A 17,463-nucleotide genomic window follows, 5' to 3' on the forward strand; every position below is an offset into this window, starting at 1 on the left:
TACTCATTCTTACTTGCCTCCTGAGCTCTCTGACGCCTTTTAGTTAGCCCCCTTTCTCCATACTTTTCTGGTTTTCCTCATCAGGAGGTTTTTGTATCAGTTTACTGCTGGAGGTAAACCACTTTTTTATTGCTGTTAAACTTATCCATTGAGATATTAATGTTTTTTTCTGTATTAACTTTTTTTTAGATGATCAGAGTACCACCCTTGTGATACAGTATATTAAAAAGACACAGAGAAGTTTAAAGGAGCAAAAAAAGTCACAGTTCCATCAGTGAAAGGCAGTTACTGCTAATAGTTCCTTTTTGTTAGAGAGCTAGTTTTTGTGGGCATGGGGTTGGGGAACAGTTTGAAATAAGTTTGGTTTGGATATTCTGAGTTTGAGGGGACTAAGATACCTAAGTATCATGACCACATATGTAATTTTTTTTTTTTTTTAAGTAAGCTCTGTACCCACCCTGGGGCTTGAACTCATGACCCCGAGATGAAGAGTCAAATGATCTACTGACTGAGCCAAGCAGGCACCCCAGTACCCTTTATTTTTAATATATATTGGGTTTTTTGTTTCAACAGTTTCAGTTATATTTTGATAATTTTTCTGTGTGTTTGAAAGCTCATATCATATGCAAATTTGATTTAACAGAGCTACAATAGAAGAAGCATACTCCAGGTCAATGACGAAACTAGCAAAATCTGCAAGCAATTATTCACAACTTGGGTGAGTTAATTTCTTTGAAAAACTCTTTTTCAATTTTGATTTAGGCACAGTTCTTGAGATACTAAGTTCTTGTCAAAGACATAATGGTTCGTAAATATAACAACATATAATGTACTTACTTGGTTGTGGATATATTATAGGAAATTCTACCCAGTTTTTCGTTTTCAGGTGGGAGTTAGAGAAAACATGGATTGACTTTACCTGGGTTTCCTGATAATAAAGATGTTGACATTTCTGTTTTTGGAATGCCTGGTTCTCATAAATAATAGATGATATTTTATGTGTTAGTGTCATTGCTTAAGATTATAAAGATTTTAAATATTAATGTTTGCATATTTCCTCTTTCTGTATTTTTTTGCATTTAAACATAACTTCAGACTGGTCAGTTTTCTTTCTTACTGCTTATTATATATTAATGTGTATTACTTGACCCGAAAAAAGTTCTGTATATCAGACTTTTAAAAATGTAATGATATTTGACATTCCTTAAAGAAACCTGTACTTAAAGAAGTCTTATGTTGAACGCCTTTACAATGTAAAGAATCCTTTGGTAAAGGGACACTCCCATCATCCTGCTTTGTGAAATCCACACTGTCATCTGTCAGGTTTACATGACGTGATGTACATGTATTTTGGTGCTGTAGTGAGTGGATACTTTTCAGTTATCTATTTTTACTCTCAAAATTTTTCATTTAACTCCTTTTGATGCTGATTTAGATTTTAAAGTGTGAGGTGAGATCTAATCAGAACAACCCTAGTCTAAGTTATCTTAACTTTGCTTTTGCTCTTTGAACTTCTTTACTATTGCTTAAAATGATCGCTGCAAGTTAGCGTTCCTACTGAATAGGAAATGTAGTAATTGGGACAGCGCACATATTAGGGTAAGTAATTTCTTTCTCTGTCTTTTTGCCTTGTGCTACTATTTGTTTCTAGTAGAAGTCTGGTCATGGAGCAAAACAGGTGATGTTGAAAACATCTTAGGTAGTACCCAAGGAAAACATAGGATAAAATTATCCTTAATGATTCCTTATTGACCAGATTGGTTTAAGCTAACTATTGACGTCCTAAGTACTATCCAGGATATAATAATGTGGTAATTCTTGGATACACTTTAACCTGTGGAAAACACTAAATTCTCAGTATTGTGAAAAAGTGATAGGAAATTTTGTCATGCATCATGTACCATGTAGTGGAAAGGGGACTGTCTTAGTGTTAAATTACACAGTAACAGTTTTAAAATAATTCTCAAATGATTATTAATGATGAAGACTCTTATAAAATCATGTGTGCATTTGACTTCTGCGTGTTTGAATTCAGAGGTACTTTTATTTTTTGATGAAGCATTTTAAAAGAGCACTAAGTAGTCAAAAATTGAAATTTGGTAAAAAGTTAATTTTTTCTTTTAAAGATTTTATTTATTTGACAGAGAGCTAGCGAGAGAGGGAACACAAGCAGGGGGAGTGGGAGAGGAAGAAGCAGGCTACTAGCAGAGCAGGGAGCCCAATGCAGGGCTCTATCCCAGGACTCTGGGATCACGCCCTGAGCCGAAGGCAGACGCTTAACGACTGAGCCACCCAGGCGCCCCTAAAAAGTTAATTTTTAACAATAGATAGTGATTAGAAAGGCTTCTGATACAAGTAAAAAAAACCGAAATCAACTCAGAAAATAGTATGATATACTTAAGAGAGGGCCATGGCCAGACCTGTGATAAATATTTAACTGATTTCTGTGTAGTTAAGGTCCAAAGAGATTTTAATTAACCAAGGATTAAAAAAATCACTGTCAGTCATTTCATTTGTGATTTATTTTAATTTCCTATTTTGTCTAATTAAAATTGCTGAATATAACATTACTGTTTCCGTTGGTTCTGTTTTGGAGCCTTAAACTTTCCTTTTACTAAAAAATTCCTATATTTTCTTTCCCTTAGAACATTTGCACCAGTGTGGGATGTGTTCAAAACATCTACAGAGAAATTAGCAAACTGTCACTTGGATCTTGTTAGAAAATTACAAGAATTAATAAAGGAAGTTCAGAAGTATGGAGAAGAACAAGTAAAATCTCATAAAAAGGTATCAGTCTTTTCCTGCTAAAGGGTTGATTGATCAGGTACCGAGTGCTTTACAGTTCAGTCATTTTGATGAATCATTTCATACCATACAGACTAAAGAAGAAGTTGCAGGAACTCTGGAAGCTGTTCAAACCATTCAGAGCATAACTCAGGCCCTCCAGAAATCCAAGGAAAATTACAATGCCAAGTGTGTGGAACAGGAACGTTTGAAAAAGGAAGGAGCTACACAAAGAGAAATAGAAAAGGTAATTGTGATAAAAATAATATCTCTGTGGTTTCAAAGCACTTTCAAACAAAGACTGCATTTAATCCGCAGACACTCAAGAATGATCTCATATTAAAGACGAAGACACTGTGCCTCTGAGTGTTCGTGATTTACCTAAGTGAAACAGAACTAGGTTTGCAGAATATGTTGTGTATGGTAAATAGATTAGCAAATATATAAAAAGAAGTAATTTCTTTATGCCGTTGACATTTGCAGGTTATTTTTGTAATAGGATACTTGATAGGATAGTGCTTGGTGTAAGGTTTGACGTGAGGTAAAATTTTTTTTTAGTCAAGATTGGTATATTTAGAAAGGCATAGATAACTTGAAGATAAGCTTTAAAATATGTGTTGTGGGTGATTTATTGCTGACTTTGAAGACATTTATGTAGTGTTGCGGTAAACCACAATCCTTTCCCCCACTCACGTTTTAATTGAAAGTAGATTTTTTTCCCCCTTTCAAAACAGCTTAAACTAACCATTCACTTGTTTGATGTGTTATATCTCATTTAGGAACAAGCCATAGGGAGTGATAATTTTGAAAGCTTTCTAAAGTATGTGAAATAGCCAGTAAAAAAAAAAAAAAGAAAACCAGATTGTTAACTGTATTAGAGCAATTATAATAATTATAGAAGTGTACATACATGGGCAGAAACTAGAAGATAATATGGAAAAATCAAAACAGTTGATGGATTTTGGCGTAACTGATTTCCTTTAGTGTTTGTGCAATAAATAAAAATTGGGAGGGAGGAAAAGATAAGCACAATAAGTTTATTATTTTAAAACACCATTTCGACATAACATTTGTGAATAAAATACAAGAAGGGAAAACAGAAAAAAAATCGTAGGGTCCATAAAAGTAGAATATACTCTCTACGAACCAGAAGCAGAACGGAAACTCAAAGTGGTGTGTAGAGATTGATTTTGCAGGTTTTGTTGGACTCAAAGTCCTAAGTTAGGTTGTGGAATTTAAGCTCTTGTGTGGTAAAAGGGACTAAGTGTTTCCCACCTGAGATAAAGCACAAGGAGTCCCACTCACTACTACGTGAAGAAATATAGGTACGAAAAAAAGAAGACTCTTGGGCTGCTGTCTAGGGCTAAAGCTTTATTGGAAGATGGGGGCTTATGGACACAGTTTTGACACAAATCAAGCTAAGTAACCATTTCATGACTGTTTTGGCCATATCCCCAATATTCTTCCAGGGAAGTAATTAGAAACTACCTTTATAAGACTGATACTAAATCAGGGACTTTGAGGGCTGACAGGAGATGCCGTGAAAACTGCTAGGTGGAGAGGGGTGAACACAAAGGATAGAACATAAAATATATATTTGACAACTGGAAAAAGAATTCACTCCTGATAAAATTTAAATTTATAAAACAGATTAACAAAAAAGTTTGTGTCCAATATGTTCAAAGAGATAAATGAATATAAACTAGTAAAGAGGATTAAGAAATTAAAAGAGGTATAATGGAATAAGATCTACTAGATAGGAAAACAGCTCATTAAGAAACTTGGAAATGAAAAATATGGTTATTGATAAAAAAAAGTAATAGAAAATACAAACTTGGGACACTGGGGTAGCTCAGTCAGTTAAGCATCTGCCTTCGGCTGGGGTCATGATCACCCTGGGATCGAGTCCTGCATCGGGCTCCCTGCTCTATGGGGAGTCTACTTCTCCCTCTGTGCTCTCCCCCGCCCCAAAGACAAACTTTAGACTTGATGTAGTCAAAGACTGAATTTATAAGATGGTACTGAGGGAACTCACCCAGAACATAGTACAAGGAAATAAAGGTTACTGGGGCACCTGGGTGGCTCAGTCGGTTAAACCTCTGTCTTCGGCTCAGGTCATGGTCCCAGGGTCCTAGGATCAAGCCCTGCTTCAGGCTCTTTGCTCAGGAGGGAGTCTGCTTCTCCCTCCCTCTTGCCCCTCCCCCCCTCATAGGCACTCACGCACTCTCTCAAATAAATAAAATCTTAAAAAACAACAACAAATAAAGGTTATCAACATTCATCTAATGTGAATTCCAGAAGAAAATGGAGAGAATGATGGTCTAGTAATATTTGAAGAGTTAATAGCTCAGGATTTTTCAGACCTGAGGAAATTTAGTAGTCTGAAGATTAATACAGCACTGTATGTTAACTGGAATTAGCATAAAAAACTTAAAAAAAAATATGTATATATAAATATGAAAAAAGAGTCCCCAGATTGAAAGTACATTCTTGGTATTAAGCAGGTTACATAAAGGTAAATTCAGACCTGGACTCTAGAGAAAAAGAGAATATTAAAAGCTACCAGGTATTTCTTGTTTTCTCACATCTTTGAAATCAGAATGCGTCTGCAGCTGATGATATCATATAATCACTGTTGGTAAGGTGGCTTATGCGTGTAGTTTTATTGCCCCTGTGAACTTGGTTATCCTACGTGGTAGTGTGAATGGGCACTTAGATGTTTTAGTTAACAGAGCATCTTAAGACAGTTTGAGGAAGGAATTGTTCTGGTGTTTGTCTGAAAACCTTTTGTTGAGACCTTCTGGTAAGATCAAGAAATGTGAGCACCGGTGTTTAGAAGAAAATTGGGAGATAATAATGGAGCATTTTTAAGAGGTACTACATCATTAGTGGTCTTGATGACATTGAGGATGATACCATGTGGGGAAAAAACAGACCTCAGCAATCTCTGAATTGGAAAGTAATTGAGAAGGTTCAAATCTGAGTATGAGGAAGACATATGAGTATGTCACAGTACATTTTGCTTTCCTTTTTATTCTGTATCACATAGGAGTGGTAATAGAATAAAAATGTACTTCTGAGTGAGTCTAAAAGAGCTCTTTTAAAAGTATAAAATTAGAATTTTAAGTGATAAAGCATTATTTTCTGTTTTAGATGATAGTGTTTTTCTATTTTAATGGTACACAAGATAATGGTGTACTTTATAAATTAATGGTATGTCAGAGTTAGTAGTAATCAAGTAGGTACATTAAGCATAACTTCTAAAAGAATGGAAAGCTAAGTCTTTTAAATAAGGAAATAGAGCTTAGAGGAAGGGGTGATTTTTCTTTTTCATTTTTTTTAAGATTTAAAAAAATTAGAGAATGAGTGCAAGGCAGGGAAGGGTAGATGGAGACGGAGAGAGAAAGTTAGCAGACTCCCCATGCGGGCCTCCATCTTATGACCCTGAGATCAGGACCTGAGCTGAAACCAAGAGTTGGACATTTAACTGACTGTGCCACCCAGGCAGTCATAGGCACTCAAACACAAATAGTTCTCATAATATGTCAGTAAATTTATTTAAAATGCTAAGGAAATGAATAAAATGTGGGATTTATTTTATTATCAGTAGGTAATTTGTTAAAGGCAACCTTTAACATGTATAAGGAACATGCATAGAGACAATAAATACTAAGTTGCATAATGGGAGTTTTTTTGCAAGCATAATTTCCTCGTTTAAGAACAAATGCTCTAACTTCCCCTTTTAATAATGACATTATGAAAGTGTTCAAATTTGTTAGTACTAGGATATTACGTTTTTATAATTCTACCCTAGAATTTACAGTGTTTCTAAGTATGTGTACTATTTAGAAAGTTGTTTTGACTTAATTGAGTATTGCTGTTTAGTTGTTTCCCCTGAGGGCTCTTTCTTGCTTTAAAAAAGTAAAGATGTTCCCAATACAATTACATTCTAAAATTGGTTCTACATCTTTTTATATGATACTTTTATTTTTTTTTGTTTCTGTCATTACTCAAAATACTTTGTGAGTCAACAGTTTTTTTTTTCATTTTACTCCTTTATGATTAAGTACTCCTTTTGTTAGTTTCCAAGATACTTCTTTAAGTTGGTACATAATTTCCTTGAGATTTTGGCCTATTATTTATACTTTTGAAGAGTGAGGGCTGATGTAAAAAATGTAGTAAGAACTTTGAAGGGTATCTTCTCTCTTCCTTCATGCCTCCAAATAAGAGAAGTGAAATTTTACCCAGCTTCCTGGTATCAGAAAGTATGCTCTCCCATCCATTTATATTCTGAGTTAGATCCTGCTCTGAACCTTTGAGATAAAGACAATAATCTTGTGGCTGGAAATAGTGGACAAATAAGTTTGTGCTGAGTTGAAAACTAAGTAGACTTAGTTTTACAGTGAGAGTATTCTGGAAGGAAAATAGAAACTTAAGAAAGGTATGCTGGTTTAAATTTTTAAAATTAATTATTTCTAAAACTGTTGACTCAGTAAAAATTTGAGTACCAAAACTAGTCTGAATTCTAGAGACTGAGTATTGGAAGAAGAAATGATGCTTCAGGAACTTCTTTCCATCTCTTAAAGTCCTATAACTTTTAAGTATAATGAATAATGTAAAATAATTGCTTTGTTTACATTGTAGAGATACAGGTCTTCTAAAAGGAGTAGTGACCCTCCAGGCAGTCATCTTTTATTCCCGTTAGATTACAAATTCCCTGTGAGTGGGAAACTGTCATTGTATCGTCTGTAACACAGCTTATATGTTTAATTGGAAAAATAATCATTATAGCAAAATATTATTTGAATTTTTCCTGTTAATATAATAAAAATTAAGAGTTTCTTTTGTTTCTTTTACTTTAAATATAGGCTGAAAACTAGATTCTTGGCTTTTTAAATAGCTTATTCAAGTATTTTTCTGATTGTTGGATTATGAAGTGATAATTTGTATGCAGTAGTGCTTTAGTTTCTACCATGTGCTTGTCATTATGCTAGATGTTATGAAGGTTATTACAGGCTAAAATACATATTCTCCCCTTCTGTATTCAAGGAGTTTCCTTCTTTTTGGGGGGAACAGAAACACTGAACAGTGCAGAACTAGAGGTTATAGAGATGTTTTACTGGTAAGTTTAGAAGGGGAGGTGTCCTGTTTTGTACAGAACCTGTAAAAAGAAAACAGGGAAGATCTCATGAAATAAATTACTTTTAAAAGTATAGCCACTAAACAGAAATAAAATAAAATGAAATAGTATAACACAATCATTATAGCCCTAATTTGGGGGACTTTTCCGTTTTTATGAATTCTTTTCAAATTGCAGGTATTTCTAGGGGTGATCACAACTCAAGTCTTTATCAGTAGCTAACATATAAATTACTAGGCAGCAGAAAAAGAGTAGGTGTTAGGATAAGGAACAAGCAAAGAAGAAGGGGCTGTTAGTGGGACTGTATTATTTTTCTGGCTCTGTCATTGAAAATCACTACATGGACTGTAAGTTGCTGTAAGTTGCTGATCATTCTTGTACAGAATGGAAATACAGGAAATACAGGTAGTTGGTAAAAGAACCTGAAGTCTCTTGCTGATCATTCTTGTACAGAATGAAAATACAGGTAGTTGGTAAAAGAACCTGAAGTCTCTTGCTATTAAAAAAAAAAAAACCCAGATAGCCAAAGGAAACCCAGATGACTATACCATTAAAATTTTATCTCTGCTTCCTATGAAGATACTTAGTAAATTTCAAATATCTGTCTCCTCTAATTATTATGTGTTTAAATAAGACCAGTATGTCAGAGGAAGTATACTAACAGTAGTATAAATAATGTCAAATGGCCTGAGACAATGGGAAAAGAGTTAAAAAAAAATCCATAGGAGCAAACTAGAAAATTAATACAGGTTTTAACCACTTACTCTAGGGATGGAGAACTCAGTACAGCTGTTAGATACAGTAACAGCAAAATACAGTGATATATCTTCCTGATGGTGTTACTTTTAAGAAACCATAATGGGGTGCCTGGGTGGCTCATTCAGTTAAATGTCTGCCTTCGACTCAGGTCATGGTCTCAGCGTCCTGGGATCGAGCCCCACATTGGGCTCCCTACTCAGCAGGGAGCCTGCTTCTCCCTCTGCCTCTCCCCCTGTGCACGCTCTCTCTCTCTCAAATAAATAAATTCTTTAAAAAAAACCCATAATAATAGCAGATACCATTTATTTTGTAGATTTAACTATATGCCAGATCCTACCCCAGTCATTTTACATAAGTTACATTTCATCACTGGTAACACTTTAAAAAATAGGAGGTATTCTTCCCATTTTAGGAATGAGAGAACTATATAAAACTCCAAGACAGAGTCTTCTGGCTCCAAAACCAGTTTTCCTTACACTATAAGATAAAGTGGCATCCTATATTATTTATGTAAGAATGCAGGAAAGCATGGAACATATATGTTTAATATAACATGTAGTTATATTCTAAGGAGCATACAGAGGGACCTTATTAGAGAGTAGGACTGTCTACATCTCTTGCCAATCTGCACCTTTCTGGTAAACCCAACTTTCTGTTTCTAATTTTTATTTTTAGATTCCTGAATGTAGCTGGAGATGATTACATGTTGTTTCTGATTGGCTCTACACAAATTCCATGTTTTCCAGCTTTACTTAGCTCTCTGTGGCTCTTAGTACTTTTACTCATCTGGTATCATCTGTTGTATCTTCTATAACCCTGGCTTGAAATGTTTTTCATTCTTGTGAAGTTCCTAGCCCTACCCTACTCTTCTTCACTCTTAGCAGATTATCTCTTACTCATCAAGAAATTGGAGATATTTTTATCTTCTCTTTTTTTGATCTTCCTTAAACTCTTTTTTACATCAACATTCTTCACCCAAGCTTCCCATGTCCAAATTGATCAGTCCTTTGAGATTAGTCAAGTTTCTGGATAACTATACGTCTGCTCAAACCTACAAGTTACACATATCTTTCTTCCTGAATGTGTATCTTCCATAGACTTTATCTTCATTTCTGTGGCTTTGTTGCTTTTTGCTGATTTCTAGGTAAAAAGAGGTTCTACTACTTCCATGAAGTCCTTGAGGAAAAGATCCCTGGATAATTTATTTTCATATTCCTCACTGCCTAATATTTAATATATTAAGTTTTAATTTGATAAGTAATGTTGATAAAACGGAGCTATAATGCAATAACAAATTTTTAATAATAGAAATCTTGAAAAAATAGGCAAAAATATAAACAGATTTATAGGTTTATTGGGGCATAATGGAAACTGAGAAACATCAAAGAAAATGATTTTCTCAACTTTCGAGCAACCTTTATAATTATAAATGAGACAGTAAATGGATTATGTGTATGTTGTGGGAAGAGGGAAGACTTGCAGGTGTGGGAAAGAGCGTTACGCACATTCTGATGGTATTGTCACCTTTTTGTTGATTGAGTTCTTAGTAGCACCATACCATTCTCATGTGGTTATTTGATATTATTCTGGGTTATAAAATGAAAGTATTTAACTTTTCAAAGCACATTCCACTAGAAAGGAGAATCAACATTTAATTTCTGCGTTCTTCTGTGACTATAACAAAAATATTACTAATGAGGACTTGAAAAAGAGGTGTTAAAGTTAGTTTATGTCACATTGGACTCACCGTAGGCCTCATCCCTTAAAATGCATTTAAATAGTTATTTCAAATGATCTTATATCAGGAAAGAAAACAGGTCATTGTATAGTTAAAAATGTTTTTGTTTTGTTACAGGCAGCTGTTAAATCTAAGAAAGCTACAGATACCTATAAACTTTATGTGGAGAAGTATGCATTAGCAAAAGCTGATTTTGAACAGAAAATGACAGAAACAGCTCAGGTTGGTATTTTTAAGCTTTAAATCTAAAACAGGTTATTTGTCTTACTGATATAAACAGTATAATTTTTGTGTCATATAATTTTTTAGTATTAGAAACGTTGAAATGCACAATGTGTAAATTTAATTAATGCTGTTTTGAAGATACACATCTTGTTTCGGAGATTGAGGGCCAAGATGCAGTAACTATGACATTGTAAGGGATTATTTAGGTAGATCAGGAGAGGCTTTTAAAGAGAATTGGGGAAAGTGAGGATATTGGCAGATGATGAAGACAGGACTGATGGTTAGCCCTATGTATGAATTGTAAAATTGACTTCTGCTTAAGAAATGATTCACTGCTGAGGATATAGCCATTAACAAAGAATCAAAAATCCCTGCTTTCATAGAACTTCCATTTTAGTTAGGGAGGACAGACAATAAAAAAAGTCTGTCTCCCATAAACCTGGGATAATTTATATCCCATTCGATGTTCTTGGAACTTTAATTAAAGGCCTAGGTTTAAGATGGGTGCCTTTATGAATCATACCTAAAACTCCTACCCCTACCCTCTTGTACTTTTTTGTTTTGTTTTTCTCCTTAGCACCTGTTATCATCTAATATACCATGAATTTTATTTACTCTTTCAGGATAGGCTGGGTATGCTGAGGTGATGAAGAAACCCCCATATCTCAGTGATTTACAATAGCAAGGTTTATTTGTTGTGTTCTTATTCATCATGGGTTTGCCATAGCTGTTCTGCACCTTCTTTACTCTGCTGTTGAGGCTGGTGAAGGAACCTCCCTAGAACATTATTCTTAGTCATCATATTTGAATATAGTGAAGCACACTGGTTCTTCTACCCATATTTTTTTTTTTTTATCATCTGTCTTCCTCCACTAAAATGTAAGTTCTATGATAACAGGGATTGATTTATTATTTCCTCACCACTTTTAAAATAGTTCACAGCACTTGGTAGGCATTCAATAAGTGTGAAGAGGGACTGTATAAACTGTGTTTTTGGATTTTAGGGAGTCTTCCTGCTTGAAGTGATGAATGATTCACATCTCAGAAATCAAAAGGCTTTCATGATTGTTTGCAGGTGTATATGTATCCGTCTTTACTGCCATGTTGCAGGCACTGTGGTAGTTGCTGGGTATATACAGTATATACGTAAATAAAATAAATATCTCCCTGCTCTAGGTGGAGTATACAATATGGAGGAGGCAGGCAAACATTAAATACATGATTAAATATAAAGTTATGAATTATTAAACCTGTTAAAGGGAAAAGAAGGATTCTGTGAGATAGAATAATAGGAGCAACCTAATTTGATTTGAATTTGGGAGTTAAGAAAGGCTTTTTAGTAGAAGTGAGATTTAAAACTGAGACTTGAGAATGAGTAAATAGACACATTCTAGGGCATGAGTGTTCCGGGTATTGGGGACCCCTGGGTATAAGACCCAGAGGTATGAAAGAGCTGTCGCGTTGTAGAAAGCAAAGACAGCTTAATGAAACTGAGTGAAATGAGATAGTGGTAAGAAGTGAGGCTAAAGAGATAGGCAAGGACCAGGCTCTAGTAAGAGTTTAGGTTTTCTTTTTCTTTTTTTTTTAAAGATTTATTTATTTATTTATTTGACAGAGATAGAGACAGCCAGCGAGAGAGGGAACACAAGCAGGGGGAGTGGGAGAGGAAGAAGCAGGCTCATAGCAGAGGAGCCTGATGTGGGGCTCGATCCCATAACACCGGGATCACACCCTGAGCTGAAGGCAAGACGCCTAACCGCTGTGCCACCCAGGCGCCCCAAGAGTTTAGGTTTTCTTAAGAGCAGTTGGAAGAGGGTTCTCCTTCTCCACATCCTCATCACCATTTGTTGTTTCCTGTCTTGTTAATTTTTGCCATTCTGACTGGTGTAAGGTGGTATCTGATTGTGATTTTGGTTTGTATTTCCCTGATGGCTAGTGATGTTGAACATTTTTTCATATGTCTGAACCGCAAGAAGTTAGAAATAACCACAAATTTTTTAAAAAGAAAGAAAAAGAATAAGGCATAAGTCAAATACAGGTGAGAAAAATTTTTTTAGAAAAAAAGCAGTTGGAAGACACTAAAAGATTGTATCCAACGTGGAGCTCGATCCCAGGACTCTGGGATCATGACCTGAGCCGAAGGCAGACTCTTTTTTTTTTTTTCTTTTTTTTTTTTTTTAGATTTTATTTATTTATTTGACAGAGATAGAGACAGCCAGCGAGAGGGAGAGGAGAAGCAGGCTCATAGCAGAGGAGCCTGATGTGGGGCTCGATCCCATAACGCTGGGATCACGCCCTGAGTTGANTGACAGAGATAGAGACAGCCAGCGAGAGGGAGAGGAGAAGCAGGCTCATAGCAGAGGAGCCTGATGTGGGGCTCGATCCCATAACGCTGGGATCACGCCCTGAGTTGAAGGCAGAAGCCCAACCGTTGTGCCACGCAGGCGCCCCCGAAGGCAGACTCTTAACAGACTGAGCCACCCAGGCGCCCCCTGATCTGCATTTTAGAAGATAATTCTGGCAATTTTGTGGAGCATAAATTATAGTAGGGCCACACAGGAATCAAGTTGGGAAGGAGCTATGGTGGTCAGGTGAGGTTGAGGGGCAGTGTGGTGGTTGGAGGAGAGAATTGAATGTGTTTGGAGGTGGCAGGGGTTGGAGGATGGGGGAATTCTTGGGGAGATCAGGATCTCTTCTGTGTTTTGGCTTGTAAGTTCATGTGGTTAGAGATGAATGGGAAAGACTAGATGAAGAATTGTTGGTTTGAGGGGTTGGAAGGGGATCAGATGTTCAATTCTGAACGTGTTAATTTTGAGCTGTCTCTACCTAAGTGGAGACATCACATGGGCAGTTTTGGAAGATCCGTATAATCTGGGCTGCATATAATGTTCACAGTCCTTTGTCTATAGTTCTGAAATCCAAAATCTCTAAAAACCAAAAGTTTTTTCTATAATACATTTGGCAGCAAAACTTGACCAGAATTGATGTAAGGCTATTTATTTATCCTACCTACATTGAATATACATGTTTTCCTTTAGAAATATTAATGTGTTTGATAAACAGATGCCACTGCAGATCCTAGTTGCAGTGTTGTGAAAGATATGGTAACAACACCGCATTACCTTTATTTTAAAAGTTCAAAATGTTTGAGCCCTGAGACATCTGGTCCCAAAGTTTTGAATGAAGGATTATGAGCCTTTTTAGTAAGGGCTTGCCAGTACTCAAAGCCATAATGACATCACCTTTGAATAGACCGTGGGGAAGAAAGGGCCAAGGTCTGAAAGACTCATCATTGACAGTTTGGTAGAAGAAGGGATGCTGAGACCCAAGTAGGAGAAGCCAGACAAGGAAGAAAACGGGGAAGTATAATGTCATGGCAGGTGGGAAATGATACTGTTTTAAGAAGGGTTTAGTTAATTGTATTAAATGAGCTCTAACTCTCAGAGAAAATGCTTCAATTTCTATAGCAACCAACGTTATTGTAGACTTCAGCAAGTGCTCTTTTGGCTTTTGAATCCTTAGGAACACTTGTTTATAAGGCAGTTATTGGTTCATTAATTTTTCATCAACATGATTAGTTTCAGAAAATATTTGCCTTTCAGCTATTTAATTTGGAAAAATTAGAGTTTGCTGGAGTCGGAGTTTTTATTAGTTTATATTATTTTATAAAAGTGTTCTGAAAGAATTTTCAACACTCATCTTTCCCTCTCATGTCTTTCTATTTTCTCATTCCTTTTTTTTTTCCTTCTAAATCGGCATTTTGTTTATTCTGCTAGTTCCAAGATGAGGACATTAATATATTTGAACAGATGTATAGCCATGCTGCTTTTAAGTAAAGGTGATGGTATGCTGTGCTAATGTGTGTATGTATGTTCTCTCTCACGTTCCCTCTTCGTCTCTGTCTCCCTGTCACACACGTACAATGGCAAAACAGACTATCATTTCTTGATAGTAGACTTTAAACTTTAATTTTGGTTATTTAGAAGTGAAAAGAATTCTTTTTACATTTCCATTTCTTTGTTCCAGGCTGAGCACGTTGACCTAATCTCAGTGGGACGGGGTATATCAGTCTAGTGAAAATCAGATTTGGGTGACAGGACCTATATTTACTAGTGAGAAAAGAAGTTGAGTCTGTGGGATGAAAGAGGTTAGGATTTATTTGGAGTATTTGTGATTTAATTATTTTCATTGAGGGTTGAGAAAAAGCATGATTAAAATTGCCAATTCTGTTTGTGTTTATGCTTTCTACTATTATTTAATGACACTTAAAAACTGGAAAAAATGTGGAGATTTTGTTTAAACAGATGGCTCATTCAAGGAATCTTTGAGGTTTGCTTAAACAACACCTTCAGATTAGGGACTTTTAGTATTAGGGTGCTTTTATCTATTAGAGTGGCTGACAAAATTGTACTTTTTATTTTTTTGAGAGAGAGTGTATGTGTGGAGCAGGAGGAGAGGCAGAGAGAGAGGGAGAGAGAGGATCCCAAGCAAACTTCCCGCTGAGTGTGGAGCCCATTGTGAGGCTCAATCTCACAACCCTGAGATCATGACCTGAGCTGAAATCAGGAGTCAGATGCTTAGCTGACTGAGCTACTCAAGTGTCCCCAAAATTGTACTTTTTTTTTAAAAGATTTTATTTATTTATTTATTCATTTCACAGAGGTAGAGACAGCCAGTGAGAGAGGGAACACAAGCAGGGAGAGTGGGAGAGGAAGAAGCAGGCTCCTAGTGGAGGAGCCTGATGTGGGGCTCGATCCCATAACGTCGGGATCACGCCCTGAGCCGAAGGCAGACGCTTAACCGCTGTGCCACCCAGGCGCCCCCAAAATTGTACTTTTTAAAAAAATTAATGTAACAGTACATATGAATACAGTGAATTTGAAATTGCAAGGAAAAAATGTCTGATTTGTTCAAGAAAGTTCATTTATTTATATACAAACACTAGAGACTGTAGTCCCATTGTTGAATTACTCTATGATTAATAGTCATCAGTTCTGAGGAATTGTGATATCTAGCAGATCCCCTACCCCTTAAAAAAAAAACCGAGTGCAGTCTCTACATTGTATCTGAAACACGCTTTGAGTTTATGTGTGGCTTCATGCTTCAAGATATTTTTAAATAATTAAGGATATGTCTTATTCAGTGTAGCTCTTTCAAAAGAGAATGAGAGGGTGGCACAGTTTTCTTGGAATTGGGGATTATCCATATGAAATTTGTGGCTGTTTGGCCTAGCTCTTCTGGATTTGGGTCTTACCTGTCTATGAGAAAATATCTTGTTCATTAAATTGCAGAAATTTAAGCTAAGGGTGAATTCTTATAATATGGACATAAAACAGAATCATGCTTCTGCTGATATTCCTCACTTCTCTTTTTTTTTTTTTAAGATTTTATTTATTTATTCGACAGAGATAGAGACAGCCAGCGAGAGAGGGAACACAAGCAGGGGGAGTGGGAGAGGAAGAAGCAGGCTCATAGCGGAGGAGCCTGATGTGGGGCTCGATCCCACAACGCCAGGATCACGCCCTGAGCCGAAGGCAGATACTTAACCGCTGTGCCACCCAGGCGCCCCGATATTCCTCACTTCTTAAGAGAGTAATTCAGAATCTTGAAATACTGGTATTCTCATTGGTTTGGTCAGAATTAATCAAAGCAAGAAATTTTAACCCCACCATTTCTCATGAATAAAATTGATTTAAGTTTTTGGACTATTGTTGCATCATTGCCAAAACTGTAATTTCACCATTGTTGATTTTTTTTTTAAAGTCAGACCCCTTGCACAAATACAAATGTGATCATTTAGCATAGTGATTTTCTGATCATGTAGCTCAGTGCTGAAGAAAATTGTGTACTAAATATGGGGTGAGGGAACTTAATTTGATAATCTAACCAGAAAAAATACCAAGGCATTTAGTCCTATTCCTTAGAACTGATTTAATTTGGCAGGAAAAAAAAAAAAAGCCATCAGGTTTGTGCAGTCGAAATGAAAAATGTATTTTGTTTGAAAAAAGCTAGTTCAGCATTTCCCAAATCCTGTTTTGAGGAATATTACTGTTGTGTGAGATATTAATAGATAGAGGAGAAGAAAAACAAAAAGGGCTGTGTGGTCAAAGAAATTTGGAAAACACTGGGTTAAGCAAAATGAAACTTGTTTTATTTCAGCATTTCTCAGACTTCTGAATTTGTTTATTGGAAGCCAAGTCTAGCAGTGGTTTTCTTCCCAGGGAATAAATATCAGAATGACCTGGGAATTTTTTCCAAACAACATTCTCTTTTTTTTCCACTCGCATTCCCCAGGGAGTAGTAAAGGATCTATGCGTTCCGTAGTTGGAAAACATTTTTCCAGGTGATTGGATATATCCCTACCTTCTTTTGAGAACTGCCGAGATGGAGTATACAGGCTTTTCCATAATTCTTTGACCATAGATTACGTCTTCGGAAGGCCATGTATTAACATTTCAAGGATTAGAGAGACACTTTGAGAGTCTTTGGGCTAGATTATCAAGTCTTCAGAAGTAAACAGTAGCTTTTGCTCTGCCAGCTAACTGCTCTTCAGATGGAAACAGTCTACCTTGGCTTTTGTGACACTTCTCATTTGGGTCTCTTTCCAATTTTCTGACTGATTATAGATTTTACTTTGTGGTGTCTTCAAACTCTGAGCAAGTTCATACATGCCTGGGAAATGGCATAACAAGAAGTTAATATAATAAAAAGTTAAACATTTCAGTATATTTATTGGACCCATTTGTCTAGAAGTATTGTTAAACATTACATAATAATATTGACTCACTAAATTTGGTTAGCTGTATTTGAGATGATT

At 35.9% G+C, this 17,463-nt stretch overlaps 1 protein-coding gene across 1 annotated transcript in view; it reads left to right on the plus strand.

Annotated features, from left to right (window-relative positions):
- FCHO2 (FCH and mu domain containing endocytic adaptor 2) overlaps nucleotides 1-17,463 on the plus strand; it is a 114,065-nt gene that overhangs the window by 26,289 nt on the left and 70,313 nt on the right. Inside the window, exons 3-6 of the mRNA XM_034656344.1 lie at nucleotides 644-718; nucleotides 2,646-2,787; nucleotides 2,879-3,031; nucleotides 10,539-10,643. Of these exons, the coding sequence (XP_034512235.1) occupies nucleotides 644-718; nucleotides 2,646-2,787; nucleotides 2,879-3,031; nucleotides 10,539-10,643 (475 nt within the window). The remainder of the gene's footprint in view (nucleotides 1-643; nucleotides 719-2,645; nucleotides 2,788-2,878; nucleotides 3,032-10,538; nucleotides 10,644-17,463) is intronic.

The sequence above is a fragment of the Ailuropoda melanoleuca genome, chromosome 3 (genome assembly GCF_002007445.2).
Source record: "Ailuropoda melanoleuca isolate Jingjing chromosome 3, ASM200744v2, whole genome shotgun sequence".
NCBI lineage: Eukaryota > Metazoa > Chordata > Mammalia > Carnivora > Ursidae > Ailuropoda > Ailuropoda melanoleuca.